The sequence below is a fragment of the Acanthaster planci genome, linkage group LG01 (genome assembly GCF_054643075.1).
Source record: "Acanthaster planci isolate LZ-2023a linkage group LG01, COTS_SCS, whole genome shotgun sequence".
NCBI lineage: Eukaryota > Metazoa > Echinodermata > Asteroidea > Valvatida > Acanthasteridae > Acanthaster > Acanthaster planci.
In genome coordinates this window covers 3,510,594-3,536,914 of record NC_141777.1, presented here as the reverse complement: position 1 = coordinate 3,536,914, position 26,321 = coordinate 3,510,594, and the positions used below count along the sequence as shown (strand labels likewise).

General features: G+C 41.3%; 3 protein-coding genes across 5 annotated transcripts; all 3 read left to right on the top strand.

Moving 5' to 3' along the window:
- Positions 1–1,666: 1,666 nt before the first annotated feature.
- LOC110974344 (cannabinoid receptor 1-like) lies at positions 1,667–4,804 on the top strand. Its single transcript, XM_022225919.2, has 3 exons — positions 1,667–1,718; positions 1,994–2,048; positions 2,219–4,804. Exon 3 carries the CDS (start codon positions 2,238–2,240, stop codon positions 3,171–3,173), a length of 936 nt encoding a protein of 311 aa, XP_022081611.2. The 5' UTR covers positions 1,667–1,718; positions 1,994–2,048; positions 2,219–2,237; the 3' UTR covers positions 3,174–4,804.
- A 266-nt stretch (positions 4,805–5,070) lies between these two features.
- LOC110974346 (adenosine receptor A3-like) lies at positions 5,071–10,987 on the top strand. 2 transcript variants are annotated; one of them, XM_087147314.1, is made up of 4 exons: positions 5,071–5,466; positions 8,237–8,417; positions 8,604–8,657; positions 8,791–10,987. In XM_087147314.1, exon 4 carries the CDS (start codon positions 8,812–8,814, stop codon positions 9,706–9,708), a length of 897 nt encoding a protein of 298 aa, XP_087003440.1. In that variant the 5' UTR covers positions 5,071–5,466; positions 8,237–8,417; positions 8,604–8,657; positions 8,791–8,811; the 3' UTR covers positions 9,709–10,987. The 2 variants fall into 2 exon arrangements, with proteins under 2 accessions (XP_087003440.1, XP_087003435.1); XM_087147309.1 differs by lacking the exon at positions 8,237–8,417.
- A 3,131-nt stretch (positions 10,988–14,118) lies between these two features.
- Positions 14,119–21,397, top strand: LOC147800266 (uncharacterized). Of its 2 annotated transcripts, XM_087147369.1 has the most exons (8): positions 14,149–14,207; positions 15,254–15,377; positions 15,636–16,198; positions 16,658–16,809; positions 17,633–17,813; positions 19,106–19,342; positions 20,480–21,026; positions 21,240–21,397. In XM_087147369.1, the coding sequence occupies exons 3-8, from the start codon at positions 15,641–15,643 to the stop codon at positions 21,344–21,346; spliced, it is 1,782 nt and encodes a 593-aa protein (XP_087003495.1). In that variant the 5' UTR covers positions 14,149–14,207; positions 15,254–15,377; positions 15,636–15,640; the 3' UTR covers positions 21,347–21,397. The 2 variants fall into 2 exon arrangements, with proteins under 2 accessions (XP_087003487.1, XP_087003495.1); XM_087147361.1 differs by lacking the exon at positions 15,254–15,377 and having other exon boundaries at positions 14,119–14,207; positions 21,240–21,393.
- Positions 21,398–26,321: the final 4,924 nt, after the last annotated feature.

The following is a 26,321-nucleotide window of genomic DNA, read 5'->3' as shown; positions in this document are numbered from 1 at the left end:
TTTCCGTCGATGTGTAGTAACCACTAAGCGAACTTTGTCATTTTCTTTCATGGTAACGTTTCCTTCGTAACTCTTAGCGTATACGTTTACCGATTAATTTTGCGAACCTCTCTGTAGCGGCGTTGAGAAAGGGTACTATCCACAAAAAAAAAAAAAAAAAAAAAAAAAAAAAAAGTGGCCCTTACATGTTAACGTTTCCTAGGTCATTCTTAGCGTGTACGTTTACCGATTAATCTAGTAAACCTCTCTGTGCTGGCGTTAAAAAAGGGTACTAGCCGCAAAAAACACACACACAAAAAAAGTCTCCCTTACATGGTAACGTTTCCTATGTCATTCTTAGCGTGTACGTTTACCGATTAATCTAGTAAATCTCTCTGTAATGGCGTTAAAAAGTGTAATAAAACAACAAAAAAGGTACCCCTTACATTGCCCGTTGACCACTTAAGGAATTCCGTCGAATTCCGGTTGGTTTTAGGCACCCGTGTTACATCGTTTCTTCTTTCTCGTTCTCACCCCCCGAGTCAACCCTTTCCTCCCGCGTCACCGCCCCTCATCAACCCGACCGCGCGCCCGCCTCCCTCCTCGCGCCACTTCCCACCGCCGCCTGCCGCTCCTCTTCCCCCTCCCGTCCCTACCCCCGCCAGGCCCCCCTCACCTCCTCCCACCAAAAAACCCCTCACATGGGGGTGCGGTTTGCTCCGTCTATACTACTAGCCTCTCATTCTCCTGGCTTTGACTCTGACTTTTTTTTCCGTCTTCTGAATCAGAAGCAAGCGGATTGGCTTCATACACCTCATTGTTCCAAAGTTCCCCCCCCCCGCCAACAAAATGGCTATTCATCCACCAAGCTACAAGGGTTTCGTTATGGATATACCAGTAGTTGCTGTCATGGGGATAGAAATAATTTAAGATTAAAATCCGTTTGTGCCATCATGGTTTTTTTTTTCATTACAAAATTTTTCAAGAGCAGTTATTTTTATTTTGTTACTTTCAGGGTCGGCTGCTCATTTATTCAAGAGTAGCTATATATAACATACAAAAAGCTGCTCACGATAGAAAAAAATTAGTAGCTGCTCGTAACAAACAGGTGCTCGTTAAAATATCATGGCCGCTATGGGAAATATGAATAATTGCTCCTGAATATATTTAGCAGCAACATCGAAACGAAGAGCAGACTATGTGTCTCTGGGCATTAATGGAACCGTACTACAGGGGTTCTTTATTTCGTAATTGTTGCTGTACACAAAGCAAAGCAACGCCTGCGACCAAAACGTTTTTTCGTAAAATTCCCCCAAAAGTGACTGCTCTCAAAAATAAATTTAAAAAAATACAGTGGAGAAAAGTTGCTTTGAGAAAAACTGCGATGTCACCTACGGGGCTTTGGTAAAGAATAGTGCACCGAATACTTTTATAACCACTCTATTCAATCAATTCTGCCAAAAATTGGAATACCTTAAAGCACTAAAAAGCTATATGGATCTAAATTAAACAGAAATTTTATCAATAAGGAGAAAAAAAATGAGTATTAGGACTAATTTGTATTATAGGGAGAATAGTAGGCAAAATACCTCCATGACTGTGCCGCCAAGGCTATAACCGAAATTGGAATATTCCATCCTCATCGTGCTTCGCCTTTTATGATTCTCACACGGCTGACCTGTCTGCAGTCTGAATTGCGCGTCGCTCTCGTTGAAACGCCAGTTGCTGGATTACGTGAAGTAAGTGAAAACCAAACTGATTTGTATGCAAAGTTTTGCGTTAAAAAATAAAGATGCGCCTTATTTTAAAGGTTTGCACATAACAAATTGCATTATTGGACATATGGAAAGGGTTTGCGACTACACCGTGGGATCTATCTCTTCAAAAAAAGAGGTGGGGATTCTGAAAACAACTGGTGACTGTCAACTCGACGTTTCGACAAGTCGAAAAGTCAAGTAGACACCCTGTGGTTGTAAAATTGCAACTCTTATTTGGCATCGTTGTGATTTTTCAGTAGATACCGACAGGGCAAACTGTCAACAGGTAGTCATCCGCATCATCCTGAACTGGTAAGATGACTGACATCACGTGCAATTTACAATTCAAAAATATGAAGATGGCGCTTTAGATATTAAAACACAATGTGGATGATGGACAGAAAATAGCCTGAACTATGTTCCGTGGTTTTAGTATGATTACTCTAAAACCCAGATTCTCTCTCTGTTTTCTTCTACCCAAGGGAGTAGTTTTGAGAATCAATGAAATTTACCTTCAGCAGCATGGCTGAGAACATCTTAATTGCCATGCGATATTCTGTGACCGTTTGCGGTGCAGTGGCCGTGGTCGAGAATCTTCTGGCGATGGCAGTTTTTGCTAGAACGAAGAATCTTCGCATGAAATACTTCGCATTCATCTTCAACCTGGCCATGGCTGACTTTCTGTTCGGATTGTTTATTATACTGGTTATCTGGATCGACTCGCCAATTCTTCAGAGCATTCTCACTGCAAGCTATTCCGTGTCAATACTGACTATTTTGGCTGCGGCTGTCAACCGTTACTTAGCCCTGTCTATCATGCCACCTGCCCGCTACGACTCACTAGTGACTGGATATCGCTTGCTCGGAGTGTGTTTCTTGTTTTGGTGTTTTGGTCTGATATACGGTTTTTTGCTGCATTACGCTTATGACCATGAAACTTTTTTCACGGTGGAAACATTTGGATACTCTGTGGGAGTATTCATTGCATGGGTTTTCACTGCATTAACTTACTTTTTGGCTTTTCGTAAAATCAAACAGTATACCCCACCACTCGCGTCTATCGCCGGTATCAGCTCCGACAAGGAGCGAGACTACACCCGAGTAAAACAGACTCGTCGTTTGTTGATTGTTTTCGTTCTCATTCTTGTTACGTCATTCTTTTCATGGTTGCCGTATGCCGTTTTTTCGCTGATTGCCTACTTCAACCGCTCCCTTTTATCTAATGAAATCTTTTCGGCGTGTTTTGAAATTTGTGTCCTGTTGTATGCGCTCTCTACTGTGATAAACCCATTGATCTACTGGTGGCGATTGGACGATTTTAGGGCAGGTTTCTATGAAATCTTCTGTCGCTGTCGCATTAAGGCAGAATCGAGAGAAACTGAAGTTGAACAGATTGTAGGCCTATATAATGATACAGCTGACGAAACAGGCTTGTGAATAACATAGGCCCAATGGGACGTATAAGACAAATTGCATGGGCCCCATATGAAGTAACACTGTCGAGTTATCTTGTCTTTACGGTAATAATATACTTGTTCATTCTGCGGTTGTTTGGTGATGCGTATTTGACCTGAAGGAAACGAATTATCATTGCTAAAATTTAAAAATAATATTTGTAAGTTCACCACAAACTTTATGGATGAATTTTGCAATTGGGATTTTGTAAAGTGGGAAGCGGATATTTCGTTGCGGAATTCTGAGAGCTTACTTGCACGTGCATGAAATATCGGGGAATCTTTATTTAGAATTAGAAGAAAACTTTTGCTCTTGAATACCGCAGAACCGACAGGAACTTGAAAGTTGGACAGATTTTATAATGAGAATACGGCTGCCCATAAAAACAGGCTTCCAAATTTGTGTCCTTGCATGGGACATAACGCTTTGAAAATTAGTTTCCTCTTTTTAAAGTTAACGTTGCCTGTTCATTGTGGGGTTGTTTGGTGATTAAACTTTTAAAATAAAGAAAGTAGATTTTTACAGCCAAAATTCAACGTTACTGTAGCAAAGCAATTGTAAAATTAACCGTTTGGATTTATTAGGTGATCGGATTCTTTAAATAGGGAAGCAGACTTTTATTTCCTAATTCAAAGATTACGTACGAATTGGAAATTTATCGTGGAACAGTAAAATTTAAGAAAAACGTTTTGGCCGTGAATATGTGGAATTTTCTTAGTGTGTGTTATAGCCAGCTTTATCGTACGTATGACTTACCCTTGGTCTTTTTCAAAAGAGGGAAATTCTAAACTTCATATTATTCCCTTATCACTGAGTTTATGTTCCCCGAACCTGTCAGTCTACTACAACCAAACAGGTCCAACCTTTCATAAATACATGTACTGATATCCAGCTAGATCGAGCTTTTAATCTATTTATACAACGGGTACTTATGAATAAAAGCTAGCATTTGCTTTTAGTACCAATTGTTAATCTTTTCCTCTTCGTTGTATGAATTACAAAACAAATGCCTTTACTAGAATACATGTACTAAAAGTAACAGTATTTACTCTCTACGTTTTAGCTTTTGCTAGACAATTTTGTTTCATTTTGTGTAGATTAAAAGGAGTTGAAGGAATATTTGCTTGTAATTTTTCACGATTTTAACGGGGCAACTTAAGAAAGGAAAAGTAAATATCAATGTATAAAAAGGCAGCGTTTATGAATGTCACTCGGAAGGAAAAGGTATGTGCCCTTGGGAGAGAGTGCCCAGAATCAAAATACAAACAATTTTAAGCTTGATTTCACTATTAGACGAGTCAAGTGTGTAAAATGGCTGTACAAAAAGAGTGTAATAATTTTGTTACCTTTTACTCCATGATAACTGAAGAGTTTTGTGATTGCATCATGTCTAGAAGCACTTTTTCCACTCTTTTAACTTGAATTTTTTTGGGGATAACATTTGACTTCACTCTAACTGTATTTTTCATGTTGTTGAGCTTTTTCATTAGTTACTCGTCGCGCGCAGACACTCAACCGCCCTCTGCTTAAGTGCACGTTCCTTTTCAGCTTTTGTTAGGTAAATGTTACTTCGTCAGTATTAAAAGCTTGTTGCTGAAATCCCTTTGCTTGCATTCTGTGTGGCAGAGAAATTTTTTTCACCAAGCAGGTTTTCTGGATCGGAATTTTTGCCAACATGCATATCCGCACAGCTGTGTGTGTCTGCACGTACAGACAATAAAAGCCCTATTTATAAAAACCGTTCGGTTGGCACAGTCGGCTTACCATTTGTACAAGCAGATGCTGAGCAGTAAAAGAATTGTTATTCATAAGCTTTGCTAATTATAAATGTTTAAACTTCTTAGTAACACGTATGTTCATTCCCTCCACAAACGGGGGGGGGTGCTGATGTACCAGTAGAAACGGTAGATATCCGAAGGCACGACCATGGGATCGTGTAATATTTACCTTTGCCCGGGTTAAATCATCCGTCCCTTACTTTGAAAAGCGAAAAGTAAATGGATATGCGTCGGAACCAGACAACGGCATAAAGGGGTTGACAATGCACAAAAAGGCGTCAATTCGTGAATAGCTTTCTGCCTTGTAAAAGACTAGGCATGCCATGCTAGGTCAACACTTCGGGTACCTTAAAAGCAGAGGTTAACTGTGTGCATCTAAAAGAAAAACTTGTCACTGCGAAAGTGGTTGAAGGGAACCTGCCCTGGCCTGCATTTTACAGCGATTTCTTCATTCAAGCAGGAAACTACACAGGACATACAATTCGACAAAATATCAGGTAAGAATTATTAGCTTTTATTAAAACATTCGTGGTAATTAGTTGAATAAATTTCCCTCGGCGTCAGAATGACACCTGGAATGACCTCGGAATTTAATCTTCAAAATAGTCAAGCTTCCTTTTTTACCATACACAAGCGTCGACAAGAAAACTGACAATTTAATCAAAATCTGACTTGTAAAACAAGTTTTAATGACACCAACGTTGGGGTTCTGGTCAAATGATTAATACCTCTAGTGTGCCCTGTATATATATGTAATAACACAGCTAAATTTCGTATAAAAAATCCAAACTAAATCAGCGGAAAAAATAAAAATTCAGAACCCACAATATCTACTGCCAACAAACTAACATATTTCAAAACGTAGAACCGTCAAGGTTCCAGTGTTAAGGAAACATACAAGTTACTGTCTACAAACCTAAACAAATATATTGTCCTGTCAGAGCTGGGGCAGACGTGTACTCAATTCCGTTATGGAATGCATTCGTAACAGCCCATCCTGCAAATGTTGATTCGTCTTTCTTGCAGGAAACAGCCGCCGGCGGACCGTCCGTTTTGGAGTAGCCTTCAGTCGCGGCGCGCGGCGCACCCTAGATGCTCAGCTGCTAGCACGAAAAAAGAACCAGTCTCCTGGAACTAACCATTATTATTTACGTTGTGAGCCCACCTAGACTCAGTGGACTACGTGCGCGTTCCTTCACTAACCCCTGGTTAAAAATGTAAAAGCGACGTACCCATGGAAACAAGATTGGTTAGTGGCACGGTTGGTAACAAAAGGAATCAAATGCCATCATTTCGCGCACTTAACTTCAGCGCCCGGGACGCGCATGCACAACTATAATCATCCTGTGCGCACGCGGAATAGACCAGTTTACTAATAAATTCTAATTTATGTGTGCATGTGCATAAATGGCGTGTGGAGGCAAAAGCTCTGCGCTCCCCATTGAAAATGTACAGGAGCACAAATTTCAATGTCATTTTCTCTCAGTTTCTGCACTTCTTCCAAGTGTATTAGGTACTCTAGAGACCTTTTTGAGGTCTCGGTCTCGGTCTTGGTCTCGGCCTATAAGAGTCTCGGTCTAAGGAGGGTTGGCCTCGGTCTCGGGAGGGCTGCTCTCGGTCTTGGTCTCGGTCTCGGATGCCGAGGTCTCGGGTCTCCCACCCGAGACCTGCCGAGACCATGACAGAAATGCAGAAAATGTGCGTCAACAATTCACGCTGGGCCGCGGCAAAATCACGTACCCGGATCGTACGGTACATACAGCACACATATGTATATAGCAGTGCTGCTTGCAGCGCAAGTTTACCTCCGAATGAGTCTAGTTCCGACCTGCACGCAATTCCGCATGTATGCTTGGAACATGTACGACATGGTATTCACGATAAAGAATGAAATCAAAGCTGGAATGGAGACTAAAGCATATTCTCAGCCCAGAGCACTGGTACCCTGCGTACCAGTGTGGTCGTCTTTTGTTTTTCTTCACTCTTGTTCCAAACAAAGTGTCAGGAAAGTATTCTTACGGTAGAATGTTTACACATCAATGAGGAAACTTGGATTTGTAAAATCATGATTGTTATATACATGTACATGTACTTTTAATAGGGAACTGCCCACGATGTTGTGTGACCCTTCTAACCTGTCCATTGATCATTACAGAGTATAACTCATAAACTGAACTCATGCACACCTTTTGGCATAGTCCGAACAACTCAGACCCCACGTTTTGCCTTTTTAAACATTTGGTCATGGCCCGCCCACATTAATTTTGCTATACATATGGAACACAAAAACTCTGTACATGTACATGTTTAATGTACAATTATGCCGTATACTCTATACAAAATTCTATAGCATCGGCAGTCCATGCCTTCATGGTCAAAATAACTGTGTGCTGTTTTTTCCCAGAGTTCAAATAAAACTCTTTCATGGAATATTTAATATGTTGTGTGCTTTACAAGTAAAATTTGCACTTAATTTTGCTGTTTAATGCCAATTGTCCACCACGTTTACCATCATTGAACTACATGTAGGCCTATATATTGTATATGTTGTGCAAGGTCTCGGTCATCTTGATCTCGGTCTCGAACTGCAAAAGTCTCGGTCTCAAAGTTCTGGTCTCGGTCTTGAAAGAGCTGGTCTGGGTCTTGGTCTCGGTCTCGAATGCCTTGGTCTCGGTCTCGGACATAAGGGTCTCGACTACATCACTGCTCTAGCCTACGTTAATATATAGATCTTCCATCGAGACTATTACAAGTCAACACACTGAATTATTCAACGGGAAGATGTCTAATATTTATTTACATGATATTTATGTTACATATTTGTTACATGAGTAAAAACTGATCAACGTGAAATAATATCACATCAAATTAATAAAAATCTATACGCCCTTTGTTTTCAAAAGCACATTAATCAAGTTACCGCAGGTGTCATGATCCCCAACCCAAAGATGAAATCCAACCCTCTAAATTGCTCACTTCATAGAGGGGAACAAAAACCAAAGTGGACATAAATAAAAACAAACCAGTTTTCACTCTTGTTGTGAATACTTAATAACATATTGAGCAACATTTAAACCACAATAAACAAAAGGCTACCGGTCAGATCCATGTTATGGTTGTGGAAAGGGGGCGAGCAGCATCCATAACTAAATTAACCCTAACCCTCCTCAATCCTCCAACAGGTGAAGGATTGAGGAGGGTTAGGGTTAAAGAAAATGTTTAGAGTTCTGTTCTTGGTTGACTTGATTGGTGCTGTCGGTATTTTAGACTCTGCAGGGACGACGCCAGATGACACACATCAGGAAAATGAAGAAAAAGGGAGGGGCTCCTTTGACGCATCCTCGCGTTAGGTCAATACGGCCTATGCGGTGTTGAATGAGCTCACGCACGTCGGACCATCTGCAGAAATGGCTTCAGAATCCGGAGACTCGGATTCAAGCCCCCAAAGGTCCGACGAAGTCGCCAAACCAGACTGGGCAGCACTATTGCGGCGACAAAGCAACTTTTGTATTGAATTTCCCGCCAAAGCATTATAAAGTCCTTTTCACAAAATATAACTATATCTTGATACGATTATGAAGAAATATATTTCATTTACACATCATCTTAACAAGTCATTCTGATTTTTCAATAGATACCAACTGGTCGAACAAGAAACCCGTTCCGCCACCAATCTTGAACTGAAAAGGTAACCGACACTGCAAACAGTTTACAACAAATCTACATATTAAAGTACACTAACACCGATGTGAAGAAATTACTTTTGAATTTATTACACTAAAATCCAGGTTCTCCCCTCCATTATTCTCTCTTCTATTCAGGGACTGGTGTCAAAAATCAACATGGCCGAAAACATCATTACTGCCATGAAATATTCTGTGACCGTTTGCGGTGCAGTGGCCGTGGTCGAGAACCTTCTTGCAATGGCAGTTTTTGCTAAAACGAAGAATCTTCGCATGAAATACTTCGCATTCATCTTCAACCTGGCCATGGCTGACTTTCTGTTCGGATTGTTTATTATACTGGTTATCTGGATCGACTCGCCAATTCTTCAGAGCATTCTCACTGCAAGCTATTCCGTGTCAATACTGACTATTTTGGCTGCGGCTGTCAACCGTTACTTAGCCCTGTCTATCATGCCACCTGCCCGCTACGACTCACTAGTGACTGGATATCGCTTGCTCGGAGTGTGTTTCTTGTTTTGGTGTTTTGGTCTGATATACGGTTTTTTGCTACATTACGCTGCTAAACGTGAAGTTTTTTTCACGGTGCAAACATTTGGATACTCTGTGGGAGTATTCATTGCATGGGTTTTCACTGCACTAACCTACTTCCTGGCTTTTCGTAAAATCAAGCAGTACAGCCTGTCCCATGCCGGAGTCGGCGCCGACAAGGAGCGAGACTACGTCCGAGTAAAACAGACTCGTCGTTTGTTGATTGTTTTCGTTCTCATTCTTGTTACGTCATTCTTTTCATGGTTGCCGTATGCCGTTTTTTCGCTGATTGCCTACTTCAACCGCTCCCTTTTATCTAATGAAATCTTTTCGGCGTGTTTTGAAATTTGTGTCCTGTTGTATGCGTTGTCTACTGTGATAAATCCATTAATCTACTGGTGGCGATTGGACGGTTTTAGGGCAGGTTTCTATGAAATGTTCTGTCGCTGTTGCATTAAGGCAAAACCGAGAGAAACTGAAGTTGAGACTGCATATGAAAACACAGCTGCTGAAACAGACTTTTGAATTATTGCCTTTCGCAGGACGTAACAATGTAAAAGTAGATTCATCTTTTGAACAAGTTGTAAATTGTTTAGCTGTTTGGTACTTGGATATGTTTCAACGGGGGTGGATTTTTACCGCCGACATTTGGAAATGTTCATTTTCGCTAAATTAACTTTACTACGGATCAGTTGGATTTTGTTTAGTTATTTGGATTTTTGACAAGTGGAAGCGGATTTTTGCCCTATGAGCATGTGTGTACAGGAAATTTATCTCCAAACACCTGGATTTAGGAGAAACATTTTACCCATAGGTATACGTAGCATTATCCGTAGACACGAGGTAATCTGAAGTTGAACCGACTGCATATGAGATTCACCTGCATAAAACTGCTGGTTAATTTGTGTGTGTGTGTGTTTTTCATAGGACATAAAAAACTAGTTGCATCTATTTAGTGCAAGCTATTGCTGTTTATTGTGAAATTGCTTGTTAATTGAATTTCATAAATAAGGGAATGGGTTTTTATTGGCGAAGTTGAAATTTACATTTGTAATAGTGTAATTTTGTCGTTGAACATTTGAAATAATTTTGTGATTGGATTTTGAAATGTAGGAAGTTTATTTTCATTGTCATATTCTAAGACCATACGCTTGAGTAGGTAATTTTTCATGGAACATTTGGATTTCGGAAAACCGTTAAGAAATGAATATGTAGAATTTTCATAATGCGTTGTTTAACGACTGTAATTATGTAAATCAGTGTAAGCCCTATTATATTATGACTTGTCCTTTTCGAATGATGAATATTCAAAAATTTATATCATTCCTCTTTTTCACTAAGTTAATATTCGCGAAGCTGTCAGTTTACCACAACCAAAAAGATCGAGCTTTAAATTTAAATTTTGTGATCCTACGAGGTTTACAATATTAGAGGTGCTTTAATCGGAGGGGATCATAGAGAGTTCTGTACATCACCAATTTGGGACTTGCGACTTCCAACTCTATCGGGAATTCGTTCACAAAACCCTAAACTTGTCTATTTTGCATAGAGGCGGGCGGATACATTCAGAACTGAGGGCATAGTTTACTACTATTTTAGGGGTACTTTAGTGGAAGGGTGAATAAAAAATCTCAAGGCTAACCCTTGTAAAATTGAAAAGTTCTTGGATCTTGGAAATCTTGGGGTTTTCAGTGAAATACGCGAGGGCATACCGTTCCTAAGGGGTCAGCAGACGCCAGATGCTGTCTCTCTCCGCTTTGCACTGTCTTCTATAATTCCGTGTGTTATGAGCCCATGGAATGAATTAGAATTTGTGCAAATGTCTACTCCTGTTTAATGTATTGAAAATCATTTGATGCCTCTTTTGGGTTAATCTTTAAAAATTCTAAATTTCTGACAAAAATTACATCACGTGGCCCCTTTTAGTACAACGTGCAATGGACCAGTTATCAACGTCTGCTGAAGGCATTGCAAAATGCCGCAGGGATCTATTACCAGATGGTAGGTAAGTAAACATTAGCAGATGGGGCCTCCCAACAGCCCAAAATTAGTCACAATCCTCAGAAAGGACACAGAAAGTTACATGAAGAAATTCTGAAATCGTCCCCCCAAAAATAACTAAATAAAGATGGACAAACAGACCGACTCCCATTCCCGTCAACCCCTCCCACCACCCCCCCCAAAAAATCAAATTGGTTCTGGGTGTGCTCTTAACTGGAAAGAGTGGTGAGTGAAACCTGGCTAGCAAAGAAATAAACAAACATTTCCCTGGTTCAATCATTCTGCAGTTGATCCGTTTGAATTTAAGAACACATGTCGTGGGTAGCATCCCTCCGAGTCAGGGGGGACTGACCAGAACGATCACGAGCGCAAGTAATATTGACAGTGCGACCGTTAACCTAGGAAAAGAAATGATTTGGTTACCAAGTCCTTCTCAGGGCACCGAGGATAAATCTCTTACCAGTAACGTCCTTGCAAAAGAGACGATGTGATCGAATAGCGAATTTATGTGTACCGAGTTTTGTCCTGTTTCCCATCTGCACTCTATAGGAAACTAGCTGCACTTCGACAAGATGAACCCGCCTTCTATACCAACAGCCTCGAGTACGTTATCGTGCATGAAAGATTTTCTCTTTCTTACACATTCCTGATACAACGGGTCATCATTCATCCCTTGTCATCATCAACGCTGGGAAATCGCATTCTACCGATGACTTCTCTGCTGCCTTGAAGATAATGATGATGGAGTCGAACACGTCACTGGAGTCGTGGCGGCCAGCAGCAAAATGAGTCAAAATGGAGAATCTCAGAGGATGAGTACCAACTCCCTGGCTGCGGGCGAGGATGTTGACATCAGAGTCTCCATCTATATGGTTGGTTCAGGCGCAACAGCCTTGAATGTGTCGTCCTCTGTTACCCTAGCAATGGTGCTGGTCGTTATTTTTGTGACGTCATAGGCAGGGGTTTTTCTTGAAAATTTCTTTTCCGATTTTACACCAGATAATACGTTATATATAATTATGTAAAACTGACAATTACCTATTGGTGGTGGCGCACTTTTGAGCTGTATAAACTTTACATTACGAGCTCGAGAACAGTGTTCATAATGTCAACCTTCATTTGCGGATTCTTATACAAAAATACATACATTACAACATTACACAGTTTACCAGGTCTCCCAGAAGATAATATATTGCACATGAGCATGAAAATTAAAAAATAGACCAGACTGAGTTACTGATACGTGTAAGAATGGCAGCTTGCAACCAAATTCATCACAAATTGTTCAACCCCCATCACCAAAATGAGTTAAACTTGTATCAATAAACTCTTTTAGGGAACCTCTTTTCCCTATTTCGGTTTTTTTTAGCCGTTTTCCGAGTCAGGTCAGACGCATACTATCTACTAACATGATCAATACACCGTGTGGGTTGGCAAAAGAAAGCTGCTTTGGACTCGAAATGACTATGTACATGTAGCTTATATGTCGGCTTGAGTTGGAGGTTTACGTTTGGAATAATATTGGATACGTCTGCATGCATGTAAGGTTGTAAAATAGTCGGGCATGGTACATGTGAGTCCAATCGGGGTCACCCATCAGTTTATGAGATGATCCAAATAACTGTGTTCTTTCGGGGTTACCTTGTGTTTTGCCAGTACTGAAGATTTATCCATTTTCTGTAATTTTTGTCTTACACTTGTTTGATTAATGGCTTTATTGACCCCTCCAAAAAGATAAAATAAATGAAAAGCAGAGGAGGAGAAGGAAAGTGAATGAAATTTCTTCATGCCTACCCAAGGCCGTTGCCCCTTTCTGTGATGGGAGCCATCCTTTTCCGATTTTTCACCTCGAACTGATTTGGGAACCTCTTTTCCCTATGTTACACACGTTGTCGGGGAAATCTGTAAAAACTGGGGTTAACTAAAGGCTGATGGCCAGTAAATAGGCCGAAAACTGCTTGCCGAGCCAAATCATACTGATTTTTGGTATGCACTCAAATTCTCTACAGAAATCAATAGAGCATTTTGTGGCCCATGAACCTGAAGATTTGTAGAAAAGACGGGTTTAAGCGAGCAAAGAGAATACTTGCTTGTGTCTAAGTGAGATTTGGAAGAAATCGGTGACTGACAACCGTCTAATTTTTCAGAATCAGCATCGATTTCAGAATGGCGAGGGGCTTCACGATCAACTTTATTTTAGGGGTGACCTTTCGCGGCAAAAAAATCTTCAGAAGTCATCGGTTAATGAATAGAAAATTGAAAAGAAAGTGGACAATCATAAAATGGGCATTAATTTGATTTACGTTTCGAACGCCTGAGAAACTCGTGAGTATTTTCCCAATTTTTTTAAGCTTAAGGATTTATGGCAGTTCATAGTGGTCTGCAACCCTAGGGGTGCATTCCACCAAATACATGTAGGTGTATTTCTGCGCGCGACCTCATCAATATTTTGTGACCCCGCGGGATTTTTACAATAAGACAGGCCATAATCAGGAGGCATCATAGAAATATTTCTGTAAATCCGGAATATAGGACTGATAGTTTCCAGTTTGGGGTATTTCTTTCACAAAAAGCCCCAAATTGCGGGCCTATTTTGGATAGAGGCGGGCGGCTACATTCAGAAATGAGCGCTTAGTTTTACTGCTATTTTGGGGGTATCTTCGTTCAAAGGCGAATAAAAAAAATTTCGTGGCTAACCCCACTAAAATTGAAACGAAAAGTGATCTTCTGGCCATAATTTTCAATTTCCAGTGAAAAAACGGAGGCCAACCTCTTCACGCGCGAGAGACAACAGGCGGCATTTTTTCTGTCCGATTTTGCACAGTTTTCTATGAGAGCGTATTTGAGTACAACCTTGGGCTCTCATCAGAATAAACAGCGCCCCCTAGTGTCAACCGGCGATCTGTCGTGCAAGTTCCTGTGAATCCAACACTTGAGGGCGCTAAGAAACAGCCGCAGAACAAAATAATTTAAACCAGAAATTTCTTAGCAATCGATGACTCAGCCGCCGGCAGACTGGGAAGGTTCGTCGAAATTTTGTTTGTTGTGTACAGTTTTTTGTTTTGGTACTTGTTTTGATGCACATGCGGTGAAATTTATTCCTGGGGAAGAGTTCCACTTACGGATGCCAGTAAATATTCCCTACAGTGACTTAATAATTATCCATCAGAAAGCAAAAATATATCCAGGCCCGGAACTGTGGGTTCGACGTCCGTCCCGCTCCCACTAATACCAATAGCGGAGCGCGGAGCGGACGTCGGACCCCACAGTTCTGGGGGGTAAAATATATCCAGTAAAAGTTCAGTTTCGGAGGGAAAAACCAAGTCGTTTACTAAGAAAATATTAAGAATTTTCAGACCAGTCTCATAGGGTTTGTGCACAGGGTGTCAAGCGGCGTGGCGTGGAACTCGAATGGGCAATCCGCAATTTTCAATGACATTTGACATATTTGAGCATGTTCAGGAATTTTAAATTTCAGGACATCAACAACAGTCAAAGGCCTAATTGGGCCTAGGGGCCTACTTCATGCCTCATCATCCATGAATTGTTTTCAACATGTCTAATGTCAGTTTTTCAAGTTTTTACAGTTTCTATCAGTCCCAAATTAATTTGTAAAATGGGGTGTGCATGCGCTTAATGGACTGGTACTAGGCCTAATCAAGTGTATGCACTATGCTGTAGCTACAGGCATGACAGGGGTAGGCTCACTTTAACGGTAGGCCCCCGTCCCCATTAGCACTACTAGTTAGTAAGCCTAAGTTGATGGCACATTGGAGAGGTTGTGATCATGGTAACCTAGTGACATCGGCTTTTGAACCTAATTTGGATATTTCAATCTGATGTCAGATTTTCATCTAGAATTCAAGTCTCTTAGATTTCCAGTCCACCCAAAAAAAAACAGCAGCCGCAGCACCCGCCCTAATCTGGCAAATTTCAATATGTACAGTATGTGAGGGTTTGGACTGTCAGTAGATTTGGGCTGACAGTTGTTTGAAAAGTCAGAGCTTTCTGTACTCACCAACCTTATGAACAAATTTTAATGCACATGGTAACTGCCCCCCCCCCCAAGGTGTACAGAACCTGGGATGGAGATGGCAGTGTGTGCCTTCATAAGCAGAATTGCTGATTTTCCAGATGGAAAGCATGACATTATTAGCCGGGCTGATGTCTCCAATCAACCAACCATTCAGCTGGTCAGTGAAGGCTGCATGCATTGCAGATATTAGTTCACGTTTGTCTGATTTCAGAGATGATCAGCTTTGGTTGTTTTTTCCTTGTGTCCCAGTCAGAGTGCTCGTGAATAGTGCACTTTTTAGTGAGTGCTCTCTTCAGTCGTTCTAGAATCACAAGTCAGATGGCGAGTTAACTCAGTTTTTGTTAGAACATGTCTTCCTAGACAAAGAGTCCATCCTCTTTTAGGCCAATTTCTCATTTGTCACACTGACCCTTAGGAGTCATGGCATCTGTAGCATCATTCCCTGCTCAGCCACTGACGCCGATGTCACTTGATGGCCCCACTGACCGGAAAATACTTGACGTGAGCAATAATACATCCGGCAGCTCTACGGCCAGCTCCATTCTGATCAGATCCACCAACCTCCCTCCTCACTCGAAACCCTCCCCATCGGACAGGTCGTCAGGAACAAGAGCCTCATCGTCTAGCTTCTCCAGCACAGGGTCGCAGCGCATCCGTATCAAAGCAAAATACCTCCGGGAGGTGAAATCTCCATTTGAAGACGAGGAAGGGAGTAATAAGCCAAATGAAAACTATGTGCCCCCTGCCCTACCAAGGAACTTGCCTCCGGGCTACGAAAAGAAGAGAGAAACAGCTGATGCTGTAATCCAAGGAGACAGAAGGAAAAGTCTGGGGTACCAGAGTGACCAAAATGCTCCTCCAGAAACTAATGCTGACCGGAGCAGTATCTCCAAAAGAGATGACAGTCATGAAAATGCTAAAAGTAACGGAGTAAAATCAAGCTTGCTAAAAAAGGGTGACAGGGTGAAATCCAACTCGGTAAGTTTGAGGTTATTGAGTTAGTGTTAAAATGAGAAATTCTGCCATTGTGGATGCACATTTGGTGCCACAGATGTGTTGAGAGTGTTCTCAAGTACATCCTTATACGGAGATGCCACAATTTGTACACATTCAATTGAAAATGGGTTAAGTGCACGTACATTTGCAAAATGAACTTAGCTCTCATGAATATATTGGACACGTACATGTAAAAAGGCCAAATAATTGGTGGCAACAGGATCTTAACCTAGTTTTAGATTAATCCCAGTTGTACTTAAGTGTGCACACGTACGTATTCCCTGAAAATTCCCTGAGCACAATTCTGAACATTATTAAAGTACCCTTGTGACCGTTATTTTCTCCAGTGTTGTAGGATGCCACAAGCTAGTGTTGAGAATTTGCAGGAATTCTTATCCAGTATAAAGTCTCAACTGCAAAGTTTCTTTTTGACTTGAATAGAAACCAGCAGCAACATCCTTGCTGAAACAGGGAGCTCCTACCTCAAGCCACCAACTCCACTCTCAGCCATCGGACCTCAACAATGATGTCAGAATCACTCAATATGCTGCTGGAGGGAAACAAAAAGTTCTCCAGGAGCAACTCTTGAAGAGGTAGGAACACAAAGAAGACGGATCACAAAAGTCCAGTCTTTTAGCTACATGTACATATGTCATACACACCTGGGTATGTCTTTCATTTGTAGGCAGAATTTGGTTCACAGGTGACCAAAAAAACTGTATTAAGGGGAAAGTTGTGCACTTTGATTCAATTCAGTTTAAAAACTAGAGAGCGCTCCTTGTAATAATAATAAGGGACTGATTTTATGAAGCACATTTTACACGAATTGAACATTCCTTAACACCATCTCAAATCCGTGAAGTGTACACAACCGAAGTGCAGCTATTTCAAGACCAGGAATCGTCTCTGCCCTCATAGGTGCCTATTTGGTGCTCTTCTGGAAGGATCATAGGGGTAAAGTGACTTGTCCAGGACCAGGACTTGTACACCAGCTGCTGGATTCAAACCCCCCAACCCAGTGATTGGGAGTTACGAACCCTATCCACTAGGCTGAAAGCCCCTAGTGTGAAACAAACATTTTTACAAACATTTTTAGTAGAATAGAAGGAATCATACTTTTTGGACTCATCGGGCAATATGCATTCATGCAATTTGAAATATGCCTTCAGAAGGCAATTTCGTAACCAAATGATTCAACTTTTCCTTTTTTATTTCACTGAGTTTGACCTCCAAATATTCGATTCAGAATATTCAAAAGTCAATCGAGCCTTCTCCAAATCAGTACAGACCTCTTCCCACATCCAAGCCTTCTAAAAACCTCAGATGTATGCTGTATTTAAATAACCTTTCATCTTGTCATAAAAGCAAGTTAAGCCAAGGATTTATTTTCTATATTGACTTTTTTTTGCATAAAAGACAGGAGAGTAGTGGACCAGTCAAGAGGTACGTCCGGCCAACGCTGGTGGGCAGCGATCACGGTCTAACCCAGCCAGATAGACAGAACCCACTACGCAAAGGAGCGGAAGACATCAGCAGTCCAAACACAGTAGCCGCCGTGACTGCTGCAGCTGTAGCCGCGACGGTGCCCATTGTCAAGGTAGTCTATTTCCTATAAACTCAAGCGATGATATACTGACTGGCTTTATACTTCATCAGTTGGAAATGATTCCGCCTATTTTCCTGGAAAAAAGGAAACCATTGATTTTACCAAAAAAAGATGATATCAATGCTTTTTATACCACTTGAATATGTTAAAGCACATGTACATTTTGGAGACAAAAATCTACCTTCCAACAGGATTTGAAAACCATCTATTTCAGCAGTTGACATAATAAGTGTTCTGAATGACTATACCGAATATTCGGCTGTACCGAACATCGTCCTTGGCGCCCAATAATTTGTGCACAGAACCTACCGAACACTCAGTTGCCGTTTGTAATTCCCGAACGTCAACATGATAAAACAGACGGTATTTTTTTCTAGATTGGGAAGTGACAAGTGGCCATTATTTCCCCAAGGATTAGAAGGGAAAGCCACTAGCTGTCAACAGTATTGAATAGACACTGGTTTTGCGACTCCGCATGATTGGATGCGGAAGAAAACCGCACGTACGCGCACGGTGGCATTGCACTAAGAATAGTCTAAAGAGGGCACCTGTGATACACAAATCAACTGAGATTTGCCACAGCATGCATCAGAGATCGATCCTGAGCGGTAGTTTCACGACTTTTAGGATAAACTTGATATCAACTTTTTGACTCAAGTTTAAATAAAAAACAAAAATAATTGACAGATACATTTCTAGAAACCTTAAACTTGAATGCAACGGCAAAACATCACGAAAACCAAGGTATCACAAGAGCGTGCACTTCGGTTAGACAAGAGAGGGTGCTATTCAACATGGCAACAAAACATTAGGCAGTTAAATTCGCTATACCGAACGACCGCTGTACCAAACATTTAGCATGGACCCCATCTTGTTTGTTATAGCGGCATTCCACTGTAGTTATGTGTGACCAGTTATTTTACTGACCCATGACATCAAGATCTGTGCAAGATGTTTGTCCTGTTGTCAAAATGAATTGTTGCCCATGTGAAAATTGATACTTGCACTCAATAGAATAAGACATGTTCGCAAGAGACAGCATGTGAGGAAAAGAACCAGACATGCGTTTTTTTTCTTACAGTGCTCTGATGGTTAAAATAGTTTCAAATAAACCGAAATTGACATGCTTAAATGAAGGGGGAGTGCTGTCTTTACAACTTATTTTTAAGTTGTTGACGTTAACCTGAGTGCTGTAAAAGCGGTCAATTATTGCACAGAAGAATTCAGCCGCTGTACAAACTGGTGCTACTTTTTCTTGACAACTTTTTTCCTGTTCTTGTCAGGCGCAGACCGACCTTGAAAGCAAGATGGACGCCATGATGGCAAAACTTGCCAACCTGCATGAAATGACCGACAGAGCGCAGCAACCACAAGGTGAACGGCAGCAGCAGCAGCAACCAGCCATTGTAGCGACACAGCTTAGCGACAAGGCCGGCGAACTGCAGCGGCAGCTGGACGATGCAGTCAGCAAGCAACTGCAACAGTTGGAAAAGCTGCAGGACAGGCAGTTAGAATGGCAGGTACACGTACTCTCTCAGAGGATTATTTCACCCTAGCAGCCCCTCTTCTAGAAATAAGTTGTGGAGGTTCCATATTTTAGAAATGCCCTGGCGAGAAAGTTTTCTTAGATGATATTCTTAAGCGAGTTTAAACTTTTCTTCGACTTGTGAAAACACTTTGACATCGTATTGGGGTAAGGTATATTCAAAATTGTCCACAATTTTCCAAGCCATAGAGAGCGCGGTGGCTGTGATTTCAGTCAGGGTAGCATTACTCAATTTTTGTGGGATTTTTGTTCAGACTGTGAACCCAGCTTTGTTGATTGAAAACGTATCTGAGAAAGGGTTGTTCAGTGGGTTCTTAGCACGCATTCAAACCACAGTGAATTACCAAAGAAGAGAAAATTTAGAGCAGCGAAATATCAAACATTCTGGCAGTTTTTGTCCGCAGATTTATTCATGAATATTGAAATTGGCGTTACAATAAAACCAAAAAGTCATCAAAATACAATTAAAATAGCAAAACAAAGAATGGAAATGACATGAATTGAAACACAATGGTGCATTTTCAAGGGTTGTAGTTTAAAAAAAATTGTATTGCATGGTCCTTTTAAATCCACGGTTGTATGGATAATCTAAACAGGTAGAAATAAGAAATGCAAAATACATGGTTTAGAGAGTGTTAAAGGTAAGACCGGGTCATCCCAGGATCTTAGAGATTAAAAAGAAAGAAACTAATTTGTTGATACCTTCTGCAAGTTGCCAGGTGTCTAGGTTAAGTGTGGAAAAAAGGATCACAAAGGTCTGGACTGGAATGAAACTGAACTGGATGTGGCTGAAGATGATTTTTTATGATTGGTTATGAGGTGATGACCCCAATATGGTTTCGATAACCTTTGGACACATTTTCCAACATTGCTGACCACAAAGTTCCAAAATCTCAAGGTTTCCTCCCAACTCTGACTTTAACATTTCCCATCTGGTCACTTCTTTATTCTAACCTGGAACCCAGGGAACAAATGTCCTCCTGATCTGGTCTTGATGCTAGGAGTAAGACATAAGTAAATAAATCCCAAGAATGGCTATTGACTTCTCATGCTGAAGGTTTAAATTGTTGGGTTTTGTTCCCTTTTGAATTTATTTCAAATTTGTTTGAAGGAGAGATTTATGACGGCCAATCAGCACCTACCCCAGACACAGGAGAAACATCCTTCACCGACCCAATCTGGTAGCTACTCAGGAAAATCACCAACCTCAATAAATGGTGTCAGAAGTGGGATTTCAGAGCAGCTGATTCCAGAAAGGGATGTAATGCGCACAGCCAACTTGCCTGCAGAAATGGTTCCAGGACAGCCCGTTGGACCTCAGAAATTCCACTCAGCTTTTTCACAGCACGCGGTTATTGAGCCTCAAGAAATGCTCACTTCTAGAGGTGGCAGAATTCAAAGAGTAGACTCGCACCAGTCCATCGAGTTCCAATCTCAGAAACAGAGCCGCTACACACCAGCTGTGACGCTGCATAGGCACCCGCCCCACAACGATGCACAACCCAAACCAAGGCCTGAGATAGTTTCGAGTGACAACAATGCCGAAATAGGATTAGGGAAGCGTATTGGGAAAGCTTCACCATTGGACACACCAGCCCCTAGACGACATGCCCCGCAACCTTTGACACAGAATCCTCCTCCCAAAATGACACGTGCTGGTGAGTTATCATTACTAAACAATCAAAACTGAAAAGCACGTTTTTTGTCTTTGATGGTCAACCACAGTAAAAGATTGGACATCTAAATATACATGTACTTAAAATTTGGCACACAGTTTTGTGTCATAGCTACGTTACCCCAATACCATTTTTTTCATAAGTGTCATTCATATTTTGTCATTCAAATGCTACGTTTTTTGAATGACAAACTAGGAAGAGGTTTGCTGGAAGAGATTCTCACAAGTCATGATGAAGAAGAGAGAAGAGTGACCACCAGAGGGCGCCAAATGCACACACCACAAGCCACAGCTGTAAGGTAAGTTCATGAGTTTTTGAAACTATTTTACGTTTGCTGTGCCAAGTTGCATCGCTTTCTATTTCCCCCCATTTTGTTGATCTTCACAATGTAAAAAAGAAGGGAAAAATGTAGTTGCATGGTTTATAAATTTGACACATTGAGTACTGAGAACATCGAACACAAGATGAGTCTGCGTCGAGCATGCTACCTTTTGAGTACACAAGTTTTAGGACTTACAGTCTTAGAAGTCGTACTTTGGAATACAAGTTTTAATTTCTAGTCTGTGTCCTTTGGTGAAAGGACACAGACTGAAAGCCAACAAAATAGTACTTGAACAATGAGTGGCTTGGCGTTCTAAATATGAGGAGTGCAGTACCGGTACTGCAGCGTTGTTGGAGCTGACAGGAAATTTGAGTAAAAGGCGGTGCTCAGATGTATACAAGGGTAAGGTAAAACTGTCATGTGGTGTGCAAAGTTAAGTGTCAACACAGGATATTGCTGCAGGTCTAGGCAAGGTCTCTACTTGCTCATATCCGAGCACATTACACTCTGCTCAGATGTAAGGGTGACTGTCTGGACACCCATCACCCCCTGACATGTCTCAAAGTACACTTGGTGGGGTACCTGACCAGTGACAAAACTCATTAGTGCATGGATTGCAGCCCCAGACCCTCTGATCCTGCTGGCAGCGATTACCTCCAGTAAACATGTCCGACACTGGGATGATATATCACCGTCATAAAGAAGCCAACTATTTATAACATCTCAGATACACCTCCCTGCCCAGCGCACTCCCACACCTGCTTTATGTCAAACCCTGGCAGACCTGCAGGTCTTTGTAATGCTGCAAGCCGCCTCCACCCCCCCCCTCCTTTCCATAAACTGCCACCTCCTGGACAGGGGAAATAAGACCAACTGGATCCAGGTCACATTCTGGGCAGATGGAGTCAGGAAATTGATAAATCTTGCCGTTGATAGTTTCCTGTCTGTGGTGGCTCCCCTGGGAATGCCCTCCATCAGCTTACTGCTCCACGCAGTCCTAGTGTGTCTCCTAAGGAGTTTTTGGATTTCAGGTGTTACAGGAAAGATCGAGTTACTTGAGTTGGGAGATGATTACGTTTTTCTAGGTGACTGTTTGGCAGCTGTGACAGCCAGTTATCACGTCTGTTTACACATAATGATGAATAGCCCCCAAACTTCTGATACAAATTTAGCCAGGGTTGAAGAGCAGGTATTTCATAGGTAGTTGAACTTTCATATGTATTTAACCCTTGCATTCCCACACCCCCCCTCCTTTAATAAACCTTACTCTCTTACTGTGATCTGACAGCTGAATACAAAAAAAAGAAATGACAGCGCTAACATAAATGAGAAAACTGAGTAAGTTTTTTTTTTGTGATAGTGTAGATAAACTTGTGTAATTTTTTTCTTGGAATAATGTCGTAAATGGTCCAATCAGTGATCCGTCTTATACACAGATTTGATGAAAAAAATTCTGACATCTTTTTGGGGGACAATTATATTGAAACATGCACGTTTTTGAACACTTAAACTTTTCCTGCTTTTCTGATAAATGAGGGCGCTGTTGCTGTGGTTTAATTCCAGGAAACACTGTTCATTACATGTTGAAGGGGTTTTCTACACATATTGTGAACATAAAGTTTGCTCACAAAACATATTTTCCTGAGAAAGCTTTCTTTACTGGCCTATTGCTATGAATTGAACAACAAAAACTTCAAAGAAAAAAACATTTAATAGAATAAACTAATAACTAACCAATCTAATTTCTGGCAAATTTTGTTGCTGAAATAAGTGTAAGATTGAGATTTCCTCCTGGAATGACATCACATTTTTGCTCTTAAATATGCCAGTTTGCATGGCATACAAACTTTTAAAAGGGGGCACCAGGCTAAATACTCCACACATTGACTCTTTAAGCACCAAGCCTGATGAATGACAGCGTATTTGAAGAAGGAAAGGCGTTTGAACTTGTGAGCCATGAGGCAGCTAGACATGGCTTTCAACAAGTGATTCCAGGATATTCTTGTACACTGTGCCAGCTGAGCCCATTTGACTGTGCTCCTGTGTGTATACGGACAGTGCAAGGGGAAACCACCTTTCCTCTCTTTTCTGAGACAAGTTCAAAGGTCGTCACACGGTGCCCAAGAGGCCCAATGGGAAATTGCCCACTTTGTACCAGAGATCTGCCTAATAGTGGTACCACGTGGAGTCCCCTGTGTAGCTGTTTTTGTTATGCTTGATCAGAGCAGTGTGTTATCGATACACTGTAGTCTCATTCTTGGCTATGCAGGGACCTTTTTTTTTTCCTGGTGGAAATGAACAGCCAAATGATTACCTGAAACTTGAGTCGGCAGTTCATATCAACTTCCTGTCCTCGGTGACACGAAACAAAAAGTCATTTTCAAGGTAGGTCGGAAGTCGAGCGTGTCTAGCAGCTAGGGTTGTTTTACATTCTTCCGTCGATTACACGAGCCTTTGTCGCCACATTTTGCTGGACAACGTGAACTAAGCACTATGGCAACTTCAGTAACAGAAGCTGGAAGTTTCGATTGGCTCTTCCTCACAGTATGAATCATGGCAACACGAATCCGACTAAATTTCTGCTACGGCTAAAAACAAAACAATCCACGTGCAGTGGAGATGGTTGTAAATATTGACTCCTGGGGTGACTAACGAGTCCTGTGGGGAAGGTCTTGTAAATTTAAAATACATTTTCAACAAACAATGGAGATCAAAGCCAAGTTTTTCTATGAAAGATGATGCATTTAGAATTTTGTGTCTTAAATCCACATTTTATGCTTGCATTTTTCTGGTAAAGAAACCGGGCCTTCTTCAAAAGCATTTACGTCACTGTATCCCGGAAACGTAAAGCAAGGCAAGGGATTTCCTGTGGAAGAGAAACGCATCTACACGCAAAGATTCTGACGAAAACCCAGTGGCCACATTTCGAAACCTGGACGGGTCTCGAACCGAGTGATGGAGGTTGAATGCTGGGCGGCCGTTAGGAGGAAAGTAACCTCTTCTGCCGCCGCGCTATTTCCCCTCTTCATTATGTCACTAATGCAGTGATTGATGAGATGGCGTAAATACTGTATCTTACCCGTCGAAGATTGATGATAGTGATGGAATGAGACCCACCTGCGACCTTTAGCACGTAATATGAATCACCTACCGCGACCAAAGAGCGGGTAATTGGAAAGGAAAATTTTGACATGTACACGTGCGGTGTCATACATGGATGATTAGGCAAGTTGACATTTCATTTTCATCGCCGAGCTCGCCCAATTTACTTTCATTCTCAGTGGTAATGTTGGGTAAATGAATCCTTGTGAGGGTTTGATTGGACAGTACACGTATTGGACCTCTACATTTTATTTCCTTGGGCGTTCTTATTGTGTTCTGTGTATTCATTTTTTGGAAGGTTGTCATGTTTTTGGTGTGCCATCGGAGCAGTCCTTTTTTATGTGATGTTTCATGCTGGAATTAAGACAAATCGAAGTGCCCCGGCCATATTTCAATTTCTTAACGCCAGTGGTCAGACTACGGTAAGCTTTATCCATACACCTTTCTCGAGACAACAGATCTTAGCCTGCGCGCATAAGACGCCAGATACGAGGGTATTTTCTTTCCCTGTCCGTCAGAGATGTATGAATTAATGCATGGGCAGACCCTCCGGGCTCTTCTCATATCGACCTGAGTGGTTCATCTTCATCTCGGGTCGGACGTACTCTTGGGACGCTCTTAAAGGGACTCCCAACGGTCCTGAGCGCTGGCTGTCTTTCATCCGAAAAGTTTCAGCGGGTAATTTTTTTATTTTAAGGAGGGCAATTTGTATCGCTGCATCTTAAATATATGGTGCTTATGAATTTGCGTTGGGTTCTACGTACATGTAGTGGTTTTGCCATTAAATGTCACTGTAGTTGAATGAATGAAGTGCATTATCGTATGCATTGTGTGAAAGGGGCTGCCGTATATCATAGAGTTTGGTTAATTCTTTAAATGAAGCAAATTCCTGTTGAAGTAACATCCCATACAATTCTATGTGACCTGTGCCACTGTTGGACGGCGCAGTTTCCTACTCATTGACAACTTTCAGTTTAAAAATGCCTTGATACCTACTTCGCCAGGTTGACTCATGCGTAACATTTCCTTATGCCAAAGTACGAATATACACCGACTTTCCTTTTCCGGAGGGAAAGACCGCATTGCAGAATCTTTATTCACATCTAGGAACGGAGCAGTCTATCAATTTCCCGCCAATTTATGTGGGGGACTTCCCACGTAATATGTATATACCAACCTATCCAGTTTCCTGTCGTTTTCCCAGGATACTGCGCGGAAACTTTTAGTGTCTAGCGTTCACCCGAGTCTTTGTAACCTTGCTCCCACATTTTCCTGAAAACGTTTCTCAAGCTTTTCCATTGTATGACATTCTGACCTATGATTTGGCAACTTTTTCTCACAAGACAAAAATTAGGCAAGCGTCTTATTTGCCCACCCCCCCCAAAAAAAATTGGACCCTGATTAGAGACAAATCACATGCAAGAGGAGTCTTGATACCTCAAAATAATGCATTTTTATTTGGTGTTTAATTTTATTTTTCAAAATGGCCCCTAACAAGGTTTTAAGTCTCTCGAATGAGCAGCTGCGGAAATACTAGCCAAATCATTATTTATTGAATTATTTTTCGGACCGAATACATGTATTATTTATCCCTCAGAGTTCATCATTATCTGTGCTATTTATTTATTTATTTGTTGTATTTTTTAATAACAAATAAATAAATATAGATGCATATCGAATATGATTTCAGGAGTATAACTAAAACACAACTGGAAAACTTTTGTATCAGGATTCGAGCGGGTATAAGCTTGCCTGTAGGTAATATATGATTAAATAGTCATGAGGTTCTTGTTCGGTCTCCAAGAAGCTTTCTAATCCTAGTTGCAGTGTTGAAGGACATGATACTGTCAGTG

Coding starts and splice junctions, on each gene's coding strand:
- LOC110974344 (XM_022225919.2), top strand. CDS start 2,238: ATGAAATTTACCTTCAGCAGCATGGCTGAGAACATCTTAATTGCCATG.
- LOC110974346 (XM_087147309.1), top strand. CDS start 8,812: ATGGCCGAAAACATCATTACTGCCATGAAATATTCTGTGACCGTTTGC.
- LOC147800266 (XM_087147361.1), top strand. CDS start 14,180: ATGACTCAGCCGCCGGCAGACTGGGAAG. Junction 14,208..15,635: donor GCCGCCGGCAGACTGGGAAG/GTTCGTCGAAAT, acceptor ACTGACCCTTAG/GAGTCATGGCATCTGTAGCA. Junction 16,199..16,657: donor ACAGGGTGAAATCCAACTCG/GTAAGTTTGAGG, acceptor TGACTTGAATAG/AAACCAGCAGCAACATCCTT.